Source organism: Lytechinus variegatus, chromosome 14 (assembly GCF_018143015.1).
Source record: "Lytechinus variegatus isolate NC3 chromosome 14, Lvar_3.0, whole genome shotgun sequence".
Lineage (NCBI taxonomy): Eukaryota > Metazoa > Echinodermata > Echinoidea > Temnopleuroida > Toxopneustidae > Lytechinus > Lytechinus variegatus.
In genome coordinates, this window is record NC_054753.1 from 21,829,750 (window position 1) to 21,852,140 (window position 22,391).

The 22,391-nt window shown below is 36.8% G+C and overlaps 1 protein-coding gene across 1 annotated transcript in view; it reads right to left on the bottom strand.

The window, feature by feature from the left end:
* Window positions 1-21,274, bottom strand: part of LOC121427269 (DIS3-like exonuclease 2) — a 53,395-nt gene extending 32,121 nt beyond the window's left edge. Inside the window, exons 1-6 of the mRNA XM_041623605.1 lie at window positions 21,122-21,274; window positions 11,468-11,657; window positions 9,297-9,460; window positions 7,729-7,981; window positions 6,407-6,598; window positions 5,162-5,281 (exon numbers count right to left, since the gene is read on the bottom strand). Coding sequence (XP_041479539.1) covers window positions 5,162-5,281; window positions 6,407-6,598; window positions 7,729-7,981; window positions 9,297-9,460; window positions 11,468-11,629 — 891 coding nt within the window. The 5' untranslated portion in view covers window positions 11,630-11,657; window positions 21,122-21,274. The remainder of the gene's footprint in view (window positions 1-5,161; window positions 5,282-6,406; window positions 6,599-7,728; window positions 7,982-9,296; window positions 9,461-11,467; window positions 11,658-21,121) is intronic.
* Between the last annotated feature and the right edge of the window lie 1,117 nt (window positions 21,275-22,391).

Genomic DNA, 22,391 nt, shown 5'->3' on the forward strand with positions numbered 1-22,391 from the left:
TTTTCCCTCCATTTGTGGAGTGTTGTGGCCCAGTGGATTCAGTGGCGTAGCTATACGGGGGGGACAGACCCCCCTCCCCCTGAGATTTGGTGTGCCCCCCAGGTGCCCCCCCCCCAGAAAAAATGGCAGAGAAAAAAAAGCTATAAAGAAGAAAAGAAAAAAATAAGACAGAAGAAAAAAAGAAGAGGAAAATAAGAGGAAGACGAGTGAATGAAATAATGAGAAGGGAAGACTTGAAAAAAAATCTTTCATGTTACTATATAAAACTTTTGCTTGCACTTTGTGCCAGAATTGCCTGTTCGATGAGATTCATGTCTTGCTCAATAGGCTGATATGGATCAAGTTTTGAAGTTATATACAAACATATTTTAGCTCGGACATCGAGCTTTCATTTTTTTTTTCATTTACAAATTTAAGTGCTCTGTAATATGTCCGTTTTATGATCTACATGATCTGGCATGCAATTCTTCTGGCCAGATTTGGAGTGTATATGGGGATGGGGGCCAAAAATGTCATCCGGCCCCTTTCTCTGTTCCCCAGGGTTTCGGCAAATAACAGGCCAGCGCCAGTGGTGTAGCTCGGGGGGGGGGGGCTGGGGGCACGTGCCCCCCAAGATTTGGTGTGCCCCCCAGATAAAAATTGGCAGAGGAAAAAAAAAGGAGAAAGAAGAAAAGATAAAAGGAAAAGAAGAAGAAAGACAGATGAAAAGAAGAGAAAAATAAGAGGAGGAAGACAAGTGAATGAAATAAAAAATGTGAGGGAAAGACTTGCAAAAAAAATCTTTCATGTTACTATATAAAAAAAATTCTTGCGCTTCGCGTGAGAATTGTCTGTTCGATGAGATTCATATCTTGCTCAATAGGCTGATATGGAGCAAGTTTTGAAGTCAATATACCAAACATATTTTAGCTTGGATATCGAGCTTTCATTATTTTTTTCATTTACAATTTTAAGTGCTCTGTAATATGTCCGTTTTATAATCTACATTTCATCATTTTAAGATCATGCTGCATGGTCACATTGTTTGATTTGCCAAGTTCATATTGTCTACGTGCATTGCATAATGTTCCATTAAAATGTATTCGGAATTAATGCCCGGATTCTAGGTCTAAATTTAAAACATGGGCGATAGCCTGCATGTTCTTTATTCAAAATGTACTTAAAGGACAAGTCCACCCCAACAAAAACTTGATTTGAATAAAAAGAATAATATTCAACAAGCATAACACTGAAAATTTAATCAAAATCGGATGTAAAATAAGAAAGTTATGGCATTTTAATGTTTCGCTTATTTTCAACAAAATAGTTATATGAACGAGCCAGTTACATCCAAATGAGAGAGTTGATGACATCACTCACTAATTCTTTTGTAATTTATTATATGAAATATGAAATATTTTTATTTTCTCGTCATTATTATGTGAAATAAAGTTTCATTCCTCCCTGAACACATGGAATTCCATTATTTTAACATTTTGTGCTTCAGGCAAGGAGGTCCTAATCGTCAAATTTGTAAAAATTGAAATATTGTATAATTCAAACAATAAAAAACAAAAGAAATAGTGAGTGAGTGACATCATCAACTATCTCATTTGGATGTAACTGGCTCGTTCATATAACTATTTTGTTGAAAATAAGCGAAACTTTGAAATGTCATAACTTTCTTAAATTATTTCACATCCGATTTTGATGAAATTTTCAGCATTATACTTGTCTGATTTTTCTCTATTGATTCAAATCAACATTTTTCTGGGGTGGACTTGACCTTTAAACTATCCAGTTTCACATCAGATTATCAATAATTGTCTACTCACGCTTCACGATCGCAGTATTAATGATACCCAATTAACTATATCCTATTTATGATTTACAAAATATGAATAGAGTGTCCTTTTAGGTCTAAAATCTCAATTTTCTAATTCCTCTCGCACTTCGCGCTTGCATCAATTGTTTAGTTACATACCTATCCCACTTATTAATACAAAAATGCTTAGAATGACCAATTTTAGGTCGGGATGTCAAAAAATTTGCTCGCGCTTTGCGCTCGCATTATTGAAATACATACAATCTTCGTGGGTAATTGTGAGAAGTACCTAACAGGTCCCTTTTCGATAATGAACAGTTAATACAAATTTCTGTTTGTGCATGGCGTTCGCAGTAACCATCTAGTTACATACGAATCTTGTTGAGGATCACACATAACATTGCCAAGAATATTAAAATTTCAGGACAAAATGATGAAAGTAAAAAAAGAAAAAAAAAAAAATCGCTCGCGCTCCGCGCTCGCACTTTATATCAGGCTTATGAGATTATTTCATGTTTATGTTGTTTTATAAGAATAAAACTAAGAAGTGACGGATCGAGGAAAATATAGGCGAAGATAATTTCGGGCCCCGTCCCCTATTGGCGAAAGTCGGATCCGCCCTTGTGATACGTACACACACACACACCGGAAAAAATGGCCGGTGCCCCCCCCCCCCCTGAAAAAGCAAGGACCACCACGGAAAAAATCCTAGCTACGCCAATGAGTGGATTAGTCTTCGGACTTTGAAACAGAGGGTCGTGAGTTGAATCCCAGCCATGGCGTAATTTCCTTCAGCAAGAAATTTATCCACATTGTGCTGCACTCGACCCAGGTGGGGTGAATGGGTACCCAGTAGGAAGAAATTCCTCGAATGCTCGAGCGCCCGATCAAGGTGTAGCCGTGCTAAAGCCGGGGTAATAATAGCAGGGCCCGCTGGGATAACAGTTTTCGGAACTGAAGTGGCTACCCTGGGTATATGCCACTATATTATTTTACTTTCTATCTTTTTTTTTTCCTCCGCCGATGGGGGGGGGGGCCTTGCCCCCTGGATCTACCTATGCCATGCAGGGCTCGGCCATTTTAAGACCAAATTAAGCTTCGGTATCTGTTATGTAATTGGTTGTTCCGCTGAACTTTGTTGGCTCCACTAGCTCATCAAATACGAGGAGAAATTTAAAAATTTAAATGTTAAAAAACTCCTCGAAATAGACGGCTGCCAGCTGTCCAGACCATTTTGGTTCCATGAGCCTTTCAAGTACAAAAATTGGCAAATATGGGACAATTCTTTTCCAAAAGTGGCAAGCGAGAGTAAATTGTGGCCGTATAATTAAATGAAAACAGGAATGAAAATGTATTTGCTTGACTAATATATAATCGCAAAATATCATAATTTGTTACCGTTCTTCATTTTCATTTTCTCCTTATTCCCCCTGGATGTTCACCTTTTTGTTCTAAGCCTGGGGGACAACATGGTGCACGCCAGGCCATGGTACATGCATACCCCCTACTCAATTATGGTTTCTCATGACAGATCCAGGGAAATTTATTTATTTATTTGCGCAGTACACGGTACCGTACCGTGATCCACCATTGCTAATTTTTCGTTTGCCAGTCAAGAAAAACCGGTGAAAAACCCGAAAATATAAGAAACAATTTTACAACAAATATGGTGTTTTCTCGACTAGCTATTGTGTCCAGAAGGTCCTGGAACTGTGAGTAAACCTAGTATGGCTATGATTTTTATGTTTCATTTTGTTCGAAATTTGTGGGGAACGACAAACCATTCTGTGCATGCAGCCGGCCGCGCGCCAGCCGGCCAATTGTCTTTCCGAAATTCTGTAGGCCTAGGTTTACACAGATACGTTGTCGTTTATCTAGTAGGCCTAGTGTGTGAATGAGTGTGTGTCTCTGCATGTATCATGGCAGTGTATCCTACTGCCTAGCCAGGAGGTCCTCTGATATTTGTTTATTTTTTTTACGAACAAAAGCACACCTAGTTACCAATAATACATATAGCATTTTCATTTATTTGAATGCAGGATAAAAGAGCAAAGGCGCCGTGCTTGGGGATTGCACCCCGGACTTTCCATGTACATGCATTGCCAGGTGCCTTAGACCAATCGGCCATGTGTTTGCATCTAGTCCTCCACCCTTTGCTGTTGCCTGAATGGCAAGATATACACTGTATATAATTTGGTTCAACAGTGATGGTATAGGGAACAGTGATGGTATATCTGGCATCTCCATAATGCCGACTTGCCAACTCTATAACTGATCCTTGTCCAGAGTTAGTCATATCTTTCATACATGAAACAATAAACTGAACATAAATTTCACATACAACTGCTAAACATTAACAGGAATGTAGAACAATCGGCTTGTGCACATCTTCTACAACGTCACACATTATGACACCACCCAGATACTCAAGTACACGCCATGATCAATTGGCCCATCTTTGCTTGTCACTGACAATGCTACAGGCTTCAACACCCAGTTGTGCCCTAGTTCAAATTGGACATGGATGTATAGAAGCTCTCTGTCCCTAAGCTAACATAGAGAGCCTCCCAACTCCCAAGCCCTATCCAAGTGCCAATCTCCGCAACTCCCCACCGCATGATTCAGGAGGCCCTCTATGTTAGCTTTGGGAAAGAGAACTTCCATTCATTGTCAGGATCAAACCTGGGTTTTTGCCCAACGCCCAATCTGAGACCAGTAACGCAAAGCTTACCAATGATCGAAGAACATTTTTCTACGATTGATTGCATTGACAACAATATACTATTAATCATGAAAATCAAGCGTACGTTTTAATTGCTAACCTTCGTGTTACGGAACCCCAGACGGTAAATTGCCAATTCGTCCACTCACCACATGGTCTAGTTTCATTTTTTTCTCATGCCATTCTGTCCATCAACATTTCGTCTAACAACCATTTGGTCCATTAACCAATTGGTCCAATCATCACTATGTCTAATCACCAGCTCATCTAGACCATTTTGTCTCAGAACCAGTTGGTCTAATATCCATTTTATTTTCATTCGTTTTTCACAATTAACGCTTAGTCCAATTAGACCAAATGGTGTATGGACTTATTGCCTATTAGACCAACTGGTTATTAGACAAAATGGTGAGCGGACGAATTGGCAATTAGACCATGTGGATAGTGGATGAACCAATGGTAGACCAAATTATAGAAGATGAGTTGGCATTCGATGAAATGGAAATGAATGCCAAGGACTAGTTGTGCCAAGGACTAGTTGTGCCAAAGACTGGAAGACAAGGGACGGCCATTGGTTAGTGAACCAGATCATGATGCATTTCAATTAAAACAATTTCAAAAGAGCTCATACTCACTGGTGAATCAATATACGCTTCCTCAAAGTTCTTGGGGTTGATCCGTAGCGTCCCCTTCACCACTTTGCCTTGTTTCAAGAATTTGGTCACATCCTCTTGAATCCAGTAGTTGTCGAACGGCTGTCAAAAGAAAAAGTGTGGACATTTCCAATGAGGGAAGATCAACACCAACAAAAATTGTAATATTTGTACAGACATCTGGGGAAATTCACCAATGATACAGAAAACCAAATTTTCTTCATGTAGAAAATCAAACTACTAACTGAATTTTGACCTAAATTCTATCCATTTTATTCATATTTGACATTTGACTGTTTAACCCCCATATCTAGCAGGACTATTGTCACATCAATGTGCATACATGAACAAGAGCAAAGTTGATGCTGACCCCTGACATGGGTCTTTGGTTGTCACAAGAATGAAATATTTCAATAAATAAAGGTGAACAGGCCTAATGACATTTGATGTGCATATAACTGTTTTGTGAAATTAAGTAAAGCTTTAGAATGTCATAACTTTCTTATTTTATTAATTTGATGAAATTTTCAGTGTTTGGCTTGTTGGATTTTTCTCTTTTATTCCAATCAACTTTTGTTGGGGTGGATTTGTCCTTTTAAAGTTGATTAGAAAAATGATTCTTTTACTTGCTCAAGAACGGTTCAAGGAAGGACAGGCAGGTGCCCTAAAAACACAATTAACCTCTAGTCGAAGTCTACAGTGGGTGGAAGGGGAAAAAATGTCATACACTGTACACTTAATTAAATTCAATTCAAAATTCAATTCAAATTCAATTAATTCTTGATAATCATAAAAACGTCATCAAATTGTACATTCGAATTAAGAAATATCATTACAAGAAAAGAAGGGCAACAAAAAGTTTTCACTTTAAAATAAGAAGCCTCCAAAGAATACAATAATCAATATATGTACACATCAGATGAAGAGGGGGGGGGGAAGTGAAATATTCTCATTCACACACAGACACACCCACAGAAAAACATCATCATCACATGCAAAAGCAAACCCATCTATCATCTTGGTTCATTCATTACCAAAATTTATACATGTATAAATGAGGTGAGTTTGAATTCAATTAGGAATACATGTAGGTTCTATTAATGATTTTTTTGAGTTTGCATTTAAACAAAGAAATAGTTTAACATGAAAAAAAGCATACATTGAGATTATTCCAAATTTGTGGTTCAGTAAATTTAAAAGAGTTCAGAATTAAGGTTTGAACTGTACCTTGAATGATTGCTTCTTAGGTGTAGCACCGGATGAGTCAGTGGGTTGGTCGGGAGACAACGGCTGTCCGTCCTTCTTCCCTTGCTTCTTATCCTTTCCTCCATTCTTCCCCTTCTTTTGCTTGTCTTTGCCTCCTGCATCTTTCCTTGCAAAGTGATGCGGTGGAGTCTCGCCCTGACCTGAATCTGTGGACTGCAATGTTAGATTATAGCATAAACAACCTTCATGTTTATTATCGGAAATATCCCCACCATCTTCATCATTGTCATCATGATTATCATTATCATCATCTTCATCACCGTCATCATCATCATCACCATCATCATCATCACTATCAACAACATCATCATTATCAACAACATCATCATTATCAATCAAAATCATCATCATCATCAATATCTTCTTCTTCATCATCATCATCATTGTCATCATCATCATCATCATCATCACCATCATCATCACTATCAACAACATCATCATTATCAACAACATCATTATCAATCAAAATCATCATCATCATCAACATCTTCTTCATCATCATCATCATCATCTTCATCATTATCATCATCACCATCATCATCACTATCAACATCATCATTATCAACAACATCATCATTATCAATCAAAATCATCATCATCAATATCTTTTTCATCATCATCATCAGCAGCAGCAGCACCAACTATCATTATCACTCTCATCATTGTCATCCTCATTCTAATATTCCTCGATTCTTATCGTTATCATCATTTATCATCACCATCACAATCACCACCAATATCATCACCATCATCATCATCATCACCTAATCTTTCCTCCTGCATTTTTCTAGAGAAAACAATGAGGTGGAGTCTGAATCTGTGTACTGCATTATTAGATTTTCAGTTAAGGTTAAGAAACAAACACCTTGGTAAACAAAACAAAATTCCACCACCATCATCACTATTATAGATCAATGCTGTTGTAATCTACATAATACTTCATTGACTACTTTCATTTTCATTGTCATCATCACCATCATTATCATCTTCACCAAGATCATCACCATCATTATCATCATCCACTTCATCGATATAATCATAACCACTTTCAGCATAACCATTATCAACATCCTCACCATCATCTTTATTATCGTCATCATCACCATCATCATCACCAACACCACTGTACAAAAAAATCACCATCATCTATCATCATCATCACCACCATCACCATCACCATCACGATCATAATCATTATCATCTTCGTCCTAACTATCATTACCATCATCATCATTATCATCAACATCACCACAATCATCATCATCACCACCATCACTACTCACCCCATGTCTTCCCAACTTGTCCATTCCACTAGAGTCCTTCCTGCTCATGCCGTCCTGCGCGGGGCTACCATGAAGAGCACTAGCCGAACCCCTCCTGGTCTTGGCCGTCATGGCTCCATCGCCCAAGGTCTTCTGCCCCTCCCTGGGGAAGGTGCTGGACAGTTTAGCAGGGTGTCCGCTCAGGGGACTGGTGCCCCCACCCAGCTTGGTGCGGAAGCGACCACCGGACTCGAGCTTCCGCACCATCAGGCCACTGGAATTTGCAAGCAGGTAAATTACTATTAATAATAGCACTGAGGAGGCTTTTATACTTCCAATATCACAACCATTAGAAAAATATCTAATCTACTACCCACAATATATTCTTGATAAACAATTGATGCAATTATATGAATATTGTGTTGAATGGTTTCAGTGCTGGATTGATAATATGGTGCGCCATCTATGAGTTGTGGCTAATGGACCAAATTTCTAACTTGGGGGTCAACATCGCGTGCTGGTGCAGGCAATGCACAGTGCTAGTGTACTGTAATGTGAAGTCCTGTGATACTTCGAAATGAAAACCATATGGCAAGACTTCAAAAAAAAACAGTATTAATTTTGCCAAGGAATATGCAGGCAAATTTCTTTCCCACCTCCTTGACCCTTGTAAACCGAATAACAGGTCGAGCCGCATCGGCCAGCGCTGAATAATCGCATGCATGCACTTTAGTACTAGTGCGTGCAACAGATGTCGACTTTTTCCCCCATGGCCTGTCTGAGCTGCAACCGATAGACGACGCACCGTATTGAACGAATTGTCAAATCATGTAAAAATCATGATTTTTAGTAATTTTGGGTTGTCGTACAGGTACAAAATCATGTGTAATCTAGCAAACCGCAAACCTCGGTGGTCTCATACTCAAAAAGACTCCAGGAGTCCAGGGCAGAGTTTATCTTTTGTTGCAAATTTACTGTGATAAATGATATCTAGTGGGCTGATTATGCCCCTCCTCCAAGTTTTTATGATTAAAAGGCAAATCTAAAAAAAAATAATTTGAATAAATTACGGACCAGTGAAGATAAAACTTATTTTTTACATTATCAGCCCTAATGAAGGAATAATCTAAATATTTCCTACATCATATACAAAAGCAATATAGTGAAATCGTAAACATATGAGAAAATTTGAAATGTCATAACTTTCTTATTTCATATTTAATTTTGATGAAATGTTCAGCATCATGCTTTGCTTTGTTTTGATTCTTTTTTTTCCACATCAAATATTGGAAGGATGAAATTCCCTTTAAGGTAGATATTTCAACAGATCAACTTCTTTGTAAAACAACATAATAGTCTTATTGGGCGTTGCAAGAAACTTGCGATCAATCGCAAGTCAATTTTTGTTCCAGAAATCAAGCATATGCTGTGCAATTAATTGCAAATTTGCGATTGATTGCTAATCTGCTCCATGAAACAAGGAGTGTAATCTGATTTGCTCAAGTTAAAAGGGATCAATCAATCGTAAATTTGCAACAGAATAGTTGCGATTGATTGCAAATATTTTCTTGCAACACCCCCTTACTCACCGGCCACTCTTGGCAGGCGATGGGTCCCTTCCCTTCAAACCTTTCTGCACAGCTAATCCAGAATCGTTTGAAGGGTCCCCAGACTCGGCCTGAGATCTCACTTCAATTTCCGCACAACTGTCTTCATTCTCCATATAGTCTCCTTTCTTTCTCCTTCTCTTTTTCTGATAAAAATAGAAACATAAATTACAAGTACAATTACTTCTTGCTTAACCCTTATTAAACTGGGGGGAAGTCAATTTTACCCCCCTCGACAAATTTCATCACTATGCCGTCACGCAGAGGTTTTTGATCGCGCTGCTCACTAACGTTTTACTTTCAACTAAAGTCTTGCGCATCTTTTGAAACCAAAATGGCGACGCCCGGACACGAAGTTCTCAAATTACGCAACATTTTGTAAGTGCATGTCAGACCCGAAATTGCTAGAAAACGTGATTCCGTGTACAAAGTCAATGCAAATTGTGTTTTTCAACCAAAATTCATAGATGTATGATTATGTTAACTTTTGTTGATTTAAATGGATTTATTTTTAAATGCTATTAATGATCGAAGAAGGGTCCCCGACAAAGTTCATTGGAAAAAAACAATAAAATACAAAGAAATACATAAGAATTTAAAAAACAATAAAACACATAAAAAAATTAATTATATTTTTGCATTTTTTTGTAGATATTTGTTAGAAATGTATTAATTGATACTCCAACCAAAAATTAGCATTCTACTAGCTCTACAAATTGAGTTAAAGGCAAAACATACATGTACACAAAAAACAAAATTTAGGGCAAATTTCAAATGCTTATTTGCCTAATTAAGTATTAAAAATATAAAACATTAATTTTCAAAACTTGTTACCATACAGTCTTGTAGTTTATATCCGGCTCTACGCACATGCAAATTTTCGCGGCGATCAGTGGCCGAGATCTGGGAGGGGGTCAATTTGACCCCCCCCCAGTATATACTGGTCTGAACTAGCCCAGTTTAGGTACATGTAAGGTTAGTGTACCCTCTTTCCATGCAATTCATCATCAAGATACTAGTTGCTGTTTTCCTCCTACCATTAGTCCAGCCACGTATATTGGACATGACCACAGCCTTTATAAATATATGCTAATCCTGAACGCAACCACCGATGCTTACAAGCTCTCAGTCCCATGTACTATTAACATTTGGAATCACCTACCAGGATCTGTTTCAATTCATAAATTCAATTTAATTCAGAATGAGATCTTTTTTCGTATTTTTGTACTTTGATTTGTGGGAAATAAATGAAATCAAATGAATGAATGAATCATACATGTATGCCCCTAGTGTCTATTTCATGACACTCTAATGGGGTGTTGCAAGAAACTTGTGATCGATTACAAGTCTATCATACAGTCCCTAAATCAATCATAGGTCTTGTACACGTATGTCTTGCAAAATTTGTGATTACCGGGCTCCATCTTAAGAGTTAAAATTGATCCTACCAATTGTAACCTTATGGAAATCCATCAGTGTCGTATTTTTTTTCTACAGGAAATGTGCAAAATGTCCTTTGTAAACATTGGAGAACACACCCAACTGTACAGAAATCAATGAATTTATAGATATCATTTATAGATATCATTGCTAGAAAAACATGCATAATAGATGTTGATGTTGCTGGCCATCCATAGTTGCGATTAATGGGATCAACTGTAACTATTTGTCAGACCGGGCCTAGATCTGCTTTTTGCAAAAAGAGGACATGTAATCTGATTTACTATATGTACATACATGTATACACCTAAAATTGATCCATCAGTTGTAAAATTGCAACGCAGGATTCACAACTAGTATAGTGGAAAATGGTTCGTCCATTGGATAGGACTTAAACTGCATGCCTTGGTTAGAGGAGAGTCCCTACTTTTCGGGAATGAAGAACCAATTGCACTACATGTATTTGCATGAGAGTAAGGGGGGAAATCCTGTTGTACATGTAGTTGTCCAAATGACAATCACACGCTATATCAATTCCCCAATAATTCACTTAACTCTTTGCCTCCCAGGCACAGGTGACGCCAAGCAAATAAAATAATCTGTTGATGCCGAGTAGCTGCAGGTTCACCAAGATGTTGTTTATACCTGTTTATATCAGTTTCTACATGTACCTATTATTTCCAAAATTCCTGTTAACCCCCTTTACGGCTTACCTGTTTTTTTTTCTTCTTCCCTTCACCATCCATCTCTGTGTCGAGCTCTTCCATCCCTACCCGTTCGCTCTCCTCTTCTGATGCCGAGTAGCTGGGGTTCACCGAGATGTTGTCCAACTCCAGCAAGGAGTTTACAGAAGTGGAGAGTTGGTCCTTGTTCATGACTGGATATGGTCACCTGGTGTAACAACTGTGAAATGGTAAGGACAAATTATACAAAGGGGCTGAAGTGTCACAGATCAAAAAGAGAATTTGATTTTAAACATATAGTCACATGATGTAAAAACTGTGAAATGGCAAGGAAAATACAAAGGGGTTTAAAGTGTCACAGATGTGAAAGGAGGGAACAAATAAGTTGTCTGAAAATGCCAATGACAATGTCGATGAGATACAAATTAATAATTCAAACTAAACATTTTTCAATTTTTTTTCTTAAACATCATTAATTAGAGCAGGAACACAGACACAAGGAATTCCCATCACACTTCCCATCTCCCCATCATCTTCCCATCACACTTTTTGCATGTCATGTTAAATAAAATGTTAAAAATGTCATGAATTTGATTTAAAAATTACTAGACCCTTGTGCCGGTGGATTTCTAACCAGTGGATTGCGCACGCTGCGACGCCACTTCTCGTGTTTCTTCTGACTTGATTTTCCTGTCCGCAGCAGCATGTAATGAACCCTTAAGTGGACCCGAGTATTTGTTTTGCGAATGAAAATAGAGAACTGCAAGTTATACACAACTATCACAGAAAAATGGCCGGAATTCGCGGAATCGGCCTTTCAAAACAGAAAGTGGCTCTTCAAACAGAAAATCATGGAAATCGTATTTTGCTCAAAATGCACAGAATAGCTACATAAATTACTCCCATATCCTCAACAAAATACAAATATCAACTGGCCAAAAAACATGATCTCACTTCGCTACAACCATGACAATCCGCACATTGTGACTGGACTTAACTGCATCACTCAATCGTATCGAAATCACATTCACGTCCAAACATCAAGGGCAGAAACACGGCCTTGTGTTGCTGCCCTCCACGTTCAGTCATGACATCATTATCGCGGTACTCCTAAATTAAATCCAAAATGGTGGATAGGAGAAAGTTGTCAACTGCTCAAAAACTAAGGTGTCCAATAAGTCCCAAAATAATTGATAAAATCTCATTCAACCCCAAAATACTGCTAATAATTTAAAAGGTGAGGAGGTATTCATCAATTTCATGTTAATTATGTTTCTTTAGATCTACCCTAAATAGTTTTAGGCCTTCTCCTATCAATAAGATGTTAAAGCGTTAATGTTAGAGTGGCAGATACAAATTTTGACCCACTCATTCAATGAACAAGGTTATGATATAACCTTGTTCTCACTTATATCTCCATGTGTGGCAAAATAAGGGTGGCAAAGTTTGGCTTATTTTCTCTTTTTCTTTGTGGCAAAAGCTTGATTTTTTACACCGACAGTTTCCATTACACCTATTATTCATACAATTTGACTCTTATTTAAATTTGATTCTTTAAATTATTTTTTTCTTAAAAATAGAGATCAAAAAATGAAAATTTTCTTGCCATATTACTTTTCACCAATAGAGAGCGTACAAAAAAATATGCCCAAAATTTAAGTGTTTGAGCACTCTGGTGAATACAAATATTATTCCCAAGTTACTAATGAAAAATAAATTGAAACTGTATGGAAATTAGTAATTTTGGTCACAAAAGTGATATTTGAATAATTTTTTAAAGTGTGTGCTCTGTACAACATTGGCATACCATAGTCCTACCTGTAGATTCCCCGCAGGCGCAGGCAGGATGGTAGCAGTGAACAAGTGGATATAACCTTGTTCTCAGTTACATGATCTCTATGTGTGGCAAAATAAGGGTGGCAATTTGGCTTATTTTCTCTTTTTCTACATGTATGGCCAATGGGACGAATGCTTAATTTTCTTACACTTTCAGTTTTCATTACAGCTATTCATCATATAAATTGGCTCTTATGTAAATTTGTTTCTTTGAATTATTTTTTCTTAATTGAAAATAGAGATTGAAAAATGAAAATTTTCTTGCCATATTACTTTCCACCAATAGAGGGCGTAAAAAATATGCCCAAAATCAAGTTTTTGACTGCTCTGGTGTATACACAAATTATGCCCTTGCTAATGAAAAATAAATTGCAACTGTTTGGAAATTAGTAATTTTGGTCACAAAAATGATATTTTGATTATTTTTAAAGTGTGTGCTATGTACAGCATTGGCATACCTGTAGATTCACCACAGGCAGGGTGGTAGCAGTGAACAAGTGGGTTGAGTTGATGAAGGAACGAGAGTAACATAAGAAAGAACAAGGAATTTCGGAAGAGAATTTAGGAAAAGAAAGGAAGGCAGCTGGCAGCAGGGGATTCGTGACTTCGTCATGTCAGTCAATAATTAATAGGCAGTGTCAGTTTTCAGGACAAAAATTGAAAGGATTGGGGAAAGGGGTGGGGCAGGAAATAGATTCATTATCACATGGCATCTTGTTCAGTTTATTGTAATGACATATACCATAGTTATAGTCTAGGTCTATGAGAAAAATTTACAAATTAAATTTGAAAAATGCTCTTGGGGAAAACAAAAATGTTTTAAAAGTATTCTAACATTTAGTTTTTGAAGAAAACAAAGAAAGGAGTTTGACCGTAGACTTGGGTTTTTTTTAAGGGTGGACCACAGCATGCACCCCTATTTATTCCAATTAGCTTGTCTTTTTTTCCAAAAATGATCACAATTAAAAAAAATAATAATTCACCAGTTGGATTCTGAAATTATTTGAAAATCATGAAACTTAAAGGTTTTCCAGATTTTACACAAGTTTACTATTTTTTATTTTAAATGCATGAAAAATAGAATTAAAAGAAAGGAAGTGTACAGGAAACAGAAGGGCAATTCCATAATATATGTGGTCATGCGTCATGAGCTCGCCCCCCCAAAAAGGTGGTGCTGTTACACATTTTCGCTTTGTGCTATAGTAATTCTTAATTATTTTCAAAACCATAGAGGCTATTCCAACAAATTTAGTATCATTTTAAAGCTGAATTAATAATGCAATAGCCTGGAAAGTTTCATTGCTGTAGACTTTATAGAACTTGAGTTATAGCTCTCAAAAGTCAGGACACCAGAGGTGATGAGGGGTGGTGCCGGAAGCGGCGCTCCCGGAAGCGGCGCCGCCTGTACAAAGTCAATGGGAAAACGCAATTTTTGGTGCAATTTTTGGGAAAGCATCAATATTTTTGTCAAAACTTGGCCTAAACCTACAAACTTGGTATCAAATTGAAGCTAACATACTCTACTTTACTGTCTAATGATTGAAAAGTATGTTTTTCCATGTCATAGACCTGTGTGATTAGGTTGAAACATAAAAATCTGATAAATTTGCAATGTCTTAATTTTGACATTTTTTCCAGATTGATTCATATTTGAATGACAGTTATTGTTAGCACTAAACTTGCATCAATTACAAAAAAAAACACTTCCTACAATTCTGAGGGGATGAAAATACTGCTCAGTATTAAGGCAAATCATCCAAATTATTAACTGACAAAGGTCAATGACCTTCAAACATCCAGAAAATGTGTTATGAATTTTAGAAAGTTTAGCATTATTTTCTTAAAAGCACCAAGTTTGTACATCTTCACTGATGTCTTATTACACATTCATGTATACATATTTCACTAAATACACACACTGACATTAAACAATAAGTGTCTGTGTGAAATGGTCAAATGGACATAACCTACCTCAAATGCTATCATACCAAAGGACTGCATACTATATTTTGGCTTTGAACTCATCAAAACCTGCCATGGCTTTTAACTATCAAACACAGACTATGTGGATATAATGCGTGCAATTGCACTTTAGAAACTTCTTTCATGAAGCTGCAGTAGTCATATAAATTTATGTATGTTTGTACATACAGCATCTGCAAACTTGTTTCAGTCTTAACTCCTGAACCTATAGACATTGTCTCTTGCATGTCATCATCACTTGGCAGATCATTGTAATAAGAGCCTCGGTATTAAGCAAATTGTGTAACTTACATTTCAATTGTTACTTTTCCTTTGAATTGTTTATGTACCTACATGTACCTTCAATTCATTTTAAAATGTTAATAACTTATAAATTCTGATGTACAAGTCAAAGAAAACCCAACAAATGTTGGTATTGCAAGCATTATAACACCTGATATAGTATATGATTCCTGAAACGCATGATTTTTGGGGGCTTAAGTCAGGGTCAATTTTCAGATCATTAATTGAACATGAACCCTACACAATTATATATTGTTAGAAAGGTCTGAATGTGTTCTGTCATAATATAGCATTATTTTTGTCATAGGGGGACTACACAAAATTTTATGACAAAAACCATGAGATTAAAAAAAATATCAGAATTTCCCTATTCAAGTCCATGTAAAACTGTTGCCTTACACCTAATTCTATTTTTGAGTGCAGATTTGGATTCCTTGTGCAATTTCCTTTCAGAAAATGTATACTTTTGCTATTATAGGGTGTATACTTTGTCAGATAAATGTTTTTAAAGTTGAAAGTGCGTCGCGAAAGCAAAAATCACCATGTAACGCAAAAGGGGGCGACCTCATAACGCATGACTATGTACGTCCGACCCCCTTTATGCGGGACCTTCATGAAATTTTCTGTCTCTGATTTCTTGTTATTTTGAAAGTCTGTAATTCTCTCAATGACCATGACTTGGCCAGCTTATAGAGTGAAGTAAAACTTGAGAAAAAATGGGGGTCGGGTGTGCATGTACAAAGAGGTTCGTTATTTTATGCAATTGCCAAGAAACTTCTGAAATGAGACCTGACAGTATTGTTTTAGATATGCCTTGTTTTAGAAAATGGAAAATAATAAGAAGATGCAAACAAGAATGAATCCATTGGGAATAATTCATTGTAAAGTGTGGAGAAATTAATTTTTTAATGTTGAGCTGGGGATTATTTAAAAGTAAATGCTAGTTTTGGTAACGATGTCAAAATGAGTTCGTACAGAATCCAATGAAATGACCACCAAAGTGTCTGTTTGTATATAAATAAAAAGCATGTGCCAAAGGATTCTGAAAGAAATTGTGTAATTGCTGAGAAATCAGCAAATAAGCACAGGATTCGGGTAGAGCGTCGTGTCCGACGCCCTAAGCAATAATTATACATCAGAGCTGGAAAATTTGACAAGCAAAAAACAAACAAAAAAAGAAGGTTTATCACCCCCAAAAGAAGGTCATCTTGACCAAAAGAAATTTGACAAGCAAACAAGCAAAAAAAAGGGGGCATCCCAAAAGTAAGATCGTCTCTTCCAAAATACATGTTTTATTTCGATTTTAAATGAAAAGACCAAAAATAGTAGGGGGACATTTCATAATGTGCCCCCTACTATTTTGGGTAAGGGGGACATGTCCCCCGGCCCTGGGATTTGCGCCAATGTGGGTGGGGGCGTTGCGCCTCCCTATCGGAATCATTATGGAAGAGTGTACATGTATACTCGCTGTGATTTCGATCTTATACCTATAAAAAAATAGAACAGCTATGCCTTGAACACAGGCCAAAATGCCTAACGATTTCTCCGTGGCATTAACAACTCTCATAAGGGGCGCTCAATTTATAAATAAAGTTGCATGTATAGCTGTCTATGGCGACAAGATTTATCGCAGAATTGTAGCCAGAAGCGTGGGAAATTGCCAGAAAATTCAAGAAAAGAACCGGTGAGTACCGATTTAACAGTACTAATGTATTTAGCACTCTAGGCTTATAGATGGCTATACTATTTTTCATTAAATCGCGAGGGAAGACCTAATTATAGAAAAACATTTCGGTAAGATTTTTATTGTTTTGACCCCCCCCAAAAAAAAGAAGGAAAAACAATTATAAACTAAGTTATAATATACACCCCATTTACCGATTTTGCTTTTTCTTCTCTCTTTTTCCTCCTTTTTTTTGGGGGGGGGCTTTTCGGGGGGAAGAACCACCCTAGCTATGCGCCTACCAAATAAAGATGCGAGCGAGCAAAACTTTTGTCACTTAATACAAATATCAATTTTGTGATAGATTTTGACAAACATTCGGGATGATTCTCACATGATTTTTTTTCCTTTGCTTTTTAATGGCTGGTTATTTCCCAGTCTTCCCTTTTTCTCCCCCTCTCTATATTTCTTTCTTTCTTCCTTCCTTCCTTCCTTCCTTCCTTCCTTCCTTCCTTCCTTCCTTCCTTTTCTCTTATCCGGATTTTTTTTCCGGTGAAATCCACTGGGGTTCAAGGGCCAGCCTGCATGGGCCTGCATGCCCCTGCGGCGGTTTACGCCTCTGCCGTGGTATGGTCTTAATTTTCATTATGATTCAAACTAGAGGTGAATCCAAGATTTTCCAAAGTAGGGGGGCCGGGGTGAATTTTCTCAAGTAAAATTTGACAACTCCCAAAAAAGGTTCTCACAAAAAAAAAACGGTCATTTTGTCTCACGTAAAGTTTGGCAAGTAAAAAAAAAATGGTCACTCAAAATGAAAGCCATTTTGTTTGCGTAATATTCAGCAAGCCCCCCCAAAAAAAAAAAAATTAAATAAAATAAGAAAAGGGAAAGCCAGTTTGTGTACGTGATATTTGTTAACCCCCCCCCCCCCAAAAAAAAAGTTTTTAATTATAGAAATGATGGAAGGTAATTTTGTCTCGCGTAAAATTTGACAAATGAAAAAAAAAGATTGTCACTAAAAAAAATGAAGGTAATTTTGTTCCACGTAAAATTTGGCAAACCCCTCCCCCCAAAAAAAGGAAAATGGTTTTTAACAAATAATGATCAAAGGTCATTAGGTCTCGCATAAAATTTGACTAATAAAAAAAAGGTTGTTACAAAAAAATGAATTCCATTAAGTTGTCCCACATAAAATATGGCAAGCCCCCCAAAAAAAAAATTTAAAAAATGTTTTAACTATAATAAGGATCGAAGGTCATTTTGTCTTGCATAAAATGACAAAGAAAAAAAAGGTTGTCACTGAAAAATTATAATATTAACAAACAGAGGTATATTAACCCAGGGTATACCACTCAGTTCCGAAAACTGTTCTCCCAGCGGGCCCTGCAATTATTACCCCAGCTTTAGTAGCTGGGCTGAAAATGAAGGTCGTTTACGTTGAACGTAAAATTTTGCCAGGCCCCCCCAAAAAAAAAAACGAAAAATGGTTTTTAACTAATAATGATCAAAGGTCATTTTGTCTCGCTTAAAATTTGACAATTTGTTTTAAAGTTGTCACTAAAAAAAGAAGGTCATTTTTTTCTGTTATATTTGGCAAGCCCCCAACCCGATAAAAAGGTTTGTCCCTAAAAGTGATGTATAGAAAGTCATATTGTTAATTTGTTCCCAGGAAAATTTGACAAACAAAAAAAGGCAAAAAAGAGACAAGAATATGAACAAAATATCCCCATTACAAATAATGCTGTGATTCTCATAAGGGGGTGGGGCACATAACTAGTATGAACAACATATTTGATGCCAAAATATTTACTATAAATCTCAAAAGGGAGAACGAGCAGAAATACTCACCCCCACCCCTTCCCCCCCCCCCCCCCATCCGCCACTGATTCGAAACAATAATGACTTTTATTTACAATACTGATGCTTTGAAATCAAGATACTGAAGATTGATACGCTTAAAACATAAATTATGAACGTCTGACTAAAAGATAATCTACCGATCACCTGACCAGTATGCGTATCACTTCGGAGTTGATCACTCGTCGCAGCTGTGTGGAACGCTCACCGAAAATCAACAAAAAGGGCCTGAAATGTAAGTTTAATGATAATCCATTTTAATTTCAACTATTTTTATAATGTTTTAAATGTCTTCCCACCAAATGAAAGTCATATCACTTAACTCCAATTTGTATTAAGGCGTATATTTACCAAAGTCTTGGGTTGGAAATCAGAACAGCATTGTCCAACCCATATTTTGGGTAATGTCGCGTCACCTATGAGGTCCATACATGTTAATGTTTGGACCTCATTGGTACTAGGAGTAGGAGTGGTATTTAGTACTACTCATTTATTTATTGAATTATAAGAATATTTATTTTTTAGTGAAACAAAGCTTAGTTCTAAGCTAGGGCGGCCCAAATGCACGTGAGTGGAGTCCCAGTTTCTTAACACGGGCACTCATTCAATGAACAAGGTGAACACAGGTAAGTATTGCGGTGTCGCCTAGGCTCACTCATGGTTTCAAATCGTCTCGTGTGTGAAGGATTCATATGCACCTGGTGCACGCGAATCTTTCACACCCTTTTTACTAAAATAACTATGACTTTACATCGTAGCTAAGCATTATATTTATTCTATGACACTTACCGAACCATATGGATCGTTTGTTGAATTCTGTTTGGTGTTGTTTTTAATAAAATAAGAGCATTTTTCGTGATCTTCACGTAGATGCCTCTTGATCAGCGTTGATATCAACTTTTGCCTAAAGAGGGCGCGCGATATTATTTCAAAGTCGGTAGGCACTTAAGAACCAAGTTTGAAAGGATACTCGTAAAATTATGTCACTCTCGCCGATGAATATTCATTAGATCGTGGTCGTGCGTGTTCAATACACACTGAGTGCATGCATGCAGAGAGTTTTTATTGAACACGCACGACCACGATCTAATGATTATTCATCGCGAGAGTGACGTAATTTTACGAGTGTCCTTTCAAACTTGGTTCTTAAGTGCCTACCGTACCTTTGTTTACGGTGTTGCAAGCTAGCTGCATTCTAGGCGATCAGCATTATTTTCTTGCTCGTTCAATCCACTTTCATCATCATCTTGTCAAAAGATGGCGTACTTTACCAATAAGTATATACATGAGATGCAACCTGTTGATTTTTGGTACAATTTCCTATTATGCGCTGACGACTTGAATTGAGAATGTTCGATACGAAAAATTGCTTTTCGATTGTTGTTTGCGTACTTTCCACCGCAGTATTAAGGACGGATCGAACGGAGTATCCTGGTTGAGACTTGGAGTTGGAGGTAAGCGATAAAAACACTTTTATAAATAATTTCCAATTCATTAAAAAAAAAAGTTAAATCATAAAAACAAATTTCCATTAGTGGAGAAATACTCAAATGTTTGGCGCTTTTCATTCCCTCACATTCGTGTGATGAATGAAAACGTCAAAGTCCACTATGAAACCACATGCGTTGTGCGAGGTTAGTATTACTAACCTCGCATGTTGTGTGAGTGGCCTAGGCTAGACTAGAGTTAAAATCCCCAGAAATGCCAATGCCACGGTTAATCCTGTCTACAACTAGCAACTTAAGGAACTGCTCACTTCTAGTTTAGGGCATGTAGGGCCTTCTATATAATGCACAAAGATGATTTTATTATCAAAATACCCAAAACAAGTACACAAATGTGGTAAGTAGATCTACATTGCGACACTTCGTAACAACTAACACAGCTTGCACAACTATTTCGCAATCTTGAAGTGAACGCAACATAAAAACCATACGAATAACGTAATACGTCGGACTACAGTCAATGATTTTTGCAAAATCAATCATATTCATATTCATTCCCCATTCGTACTTGTAGAAATACAAGTACATGCTAAGTAAAGTTAAAAAAAGAAGACTTACACAGGATAATGCTCGCTGTTTCACGAAAATTTTTGAACAGTCAAGAGGTAAACCAGATTTCAAACCATCGCAAATCAGAGTAATTTACTTAAATTCTAAATCCAGTTTAGACGTAGTTTAGTTAGCTTAGAATTATCGCTCGATAGGCATGCTGCCATCTACGTCCACACTGTGTTTTTTTTTAAATAGACATGCAGACAGAACTGATACTAGGATATAAAGGATAGATAGATAGATAAATAGATAGATAGATAGGTAGATAGATAGATAGATGGATCACTCTAAAAATTCGAATGTTAAATCAACATTTGAAAGGTTGGAGGGGTGGCAACCTTTTCCAAATGTTACATCCAACCTTGTATAAAGCTGAATCCAACATTTTAAGTGTAAATGCAACATTTAGAAAATGTTGTCACTCCTCCAACCATTCAAATGTTAAGTTAACATTTGTTGTTTTTAGAGTGATGGATGGGTGGATGGATGGATGGATGATGGACGGACGGACGGACGGACAGACAGACGGACAGACAGACAGACAGACAGACAGACAGACAGACAGACAGACAGACAGACAGATAGATAGATAGATAGATAATTAGATAAGATAGATAGATAGATAGATAGATATAGGATAGGTGATTGACTGCTTGGCGTTTGTACTACTAGTCATAGCGAGTATAATACAAATAAAGCAGACAAATAACGAGAGACAATGATAATGGGAAATTCAACACCTGTAATTCCGTAATATATTCTTTAAATTAAATAAAGATTAAACAATGACAGTTCCTGTGCATGTGATGAACATGTGTCTTTTTATTCTTGTACACAACGCACCTTATCCCAAAAATCAAATGAGCCAAATAATCCAAATCAAGCTTGTACGTTTTATTTAGTTCAATGAACTTGGCTATTTTTGTTTCTAAGACAGCATAAATATGAAGCTAAGAATACAAAGAGAAGATTATATATATATATATATATACATGAATATATCATTGTTTTTTCCTTTTTTATTATATAGGAAGTGTTGCTTTATTTGATTTTTTTAAATATATATTTAAAGGTTAAGTCCACCCCAACAAAAACTTGATTTGAATAAAATGAGAAAAAATCAACAAGCATAACACTAAAAATTTTATCAAAATCGGATGTAAAATAAAAAGTTATGACATTTTAAAGTTTCACTTCATTTCACGAAGCAGTATGATGCACATCTTGGTCGGTAAACAAATTAGGGAACTGATGGCATCACTCACTCACTATTTCT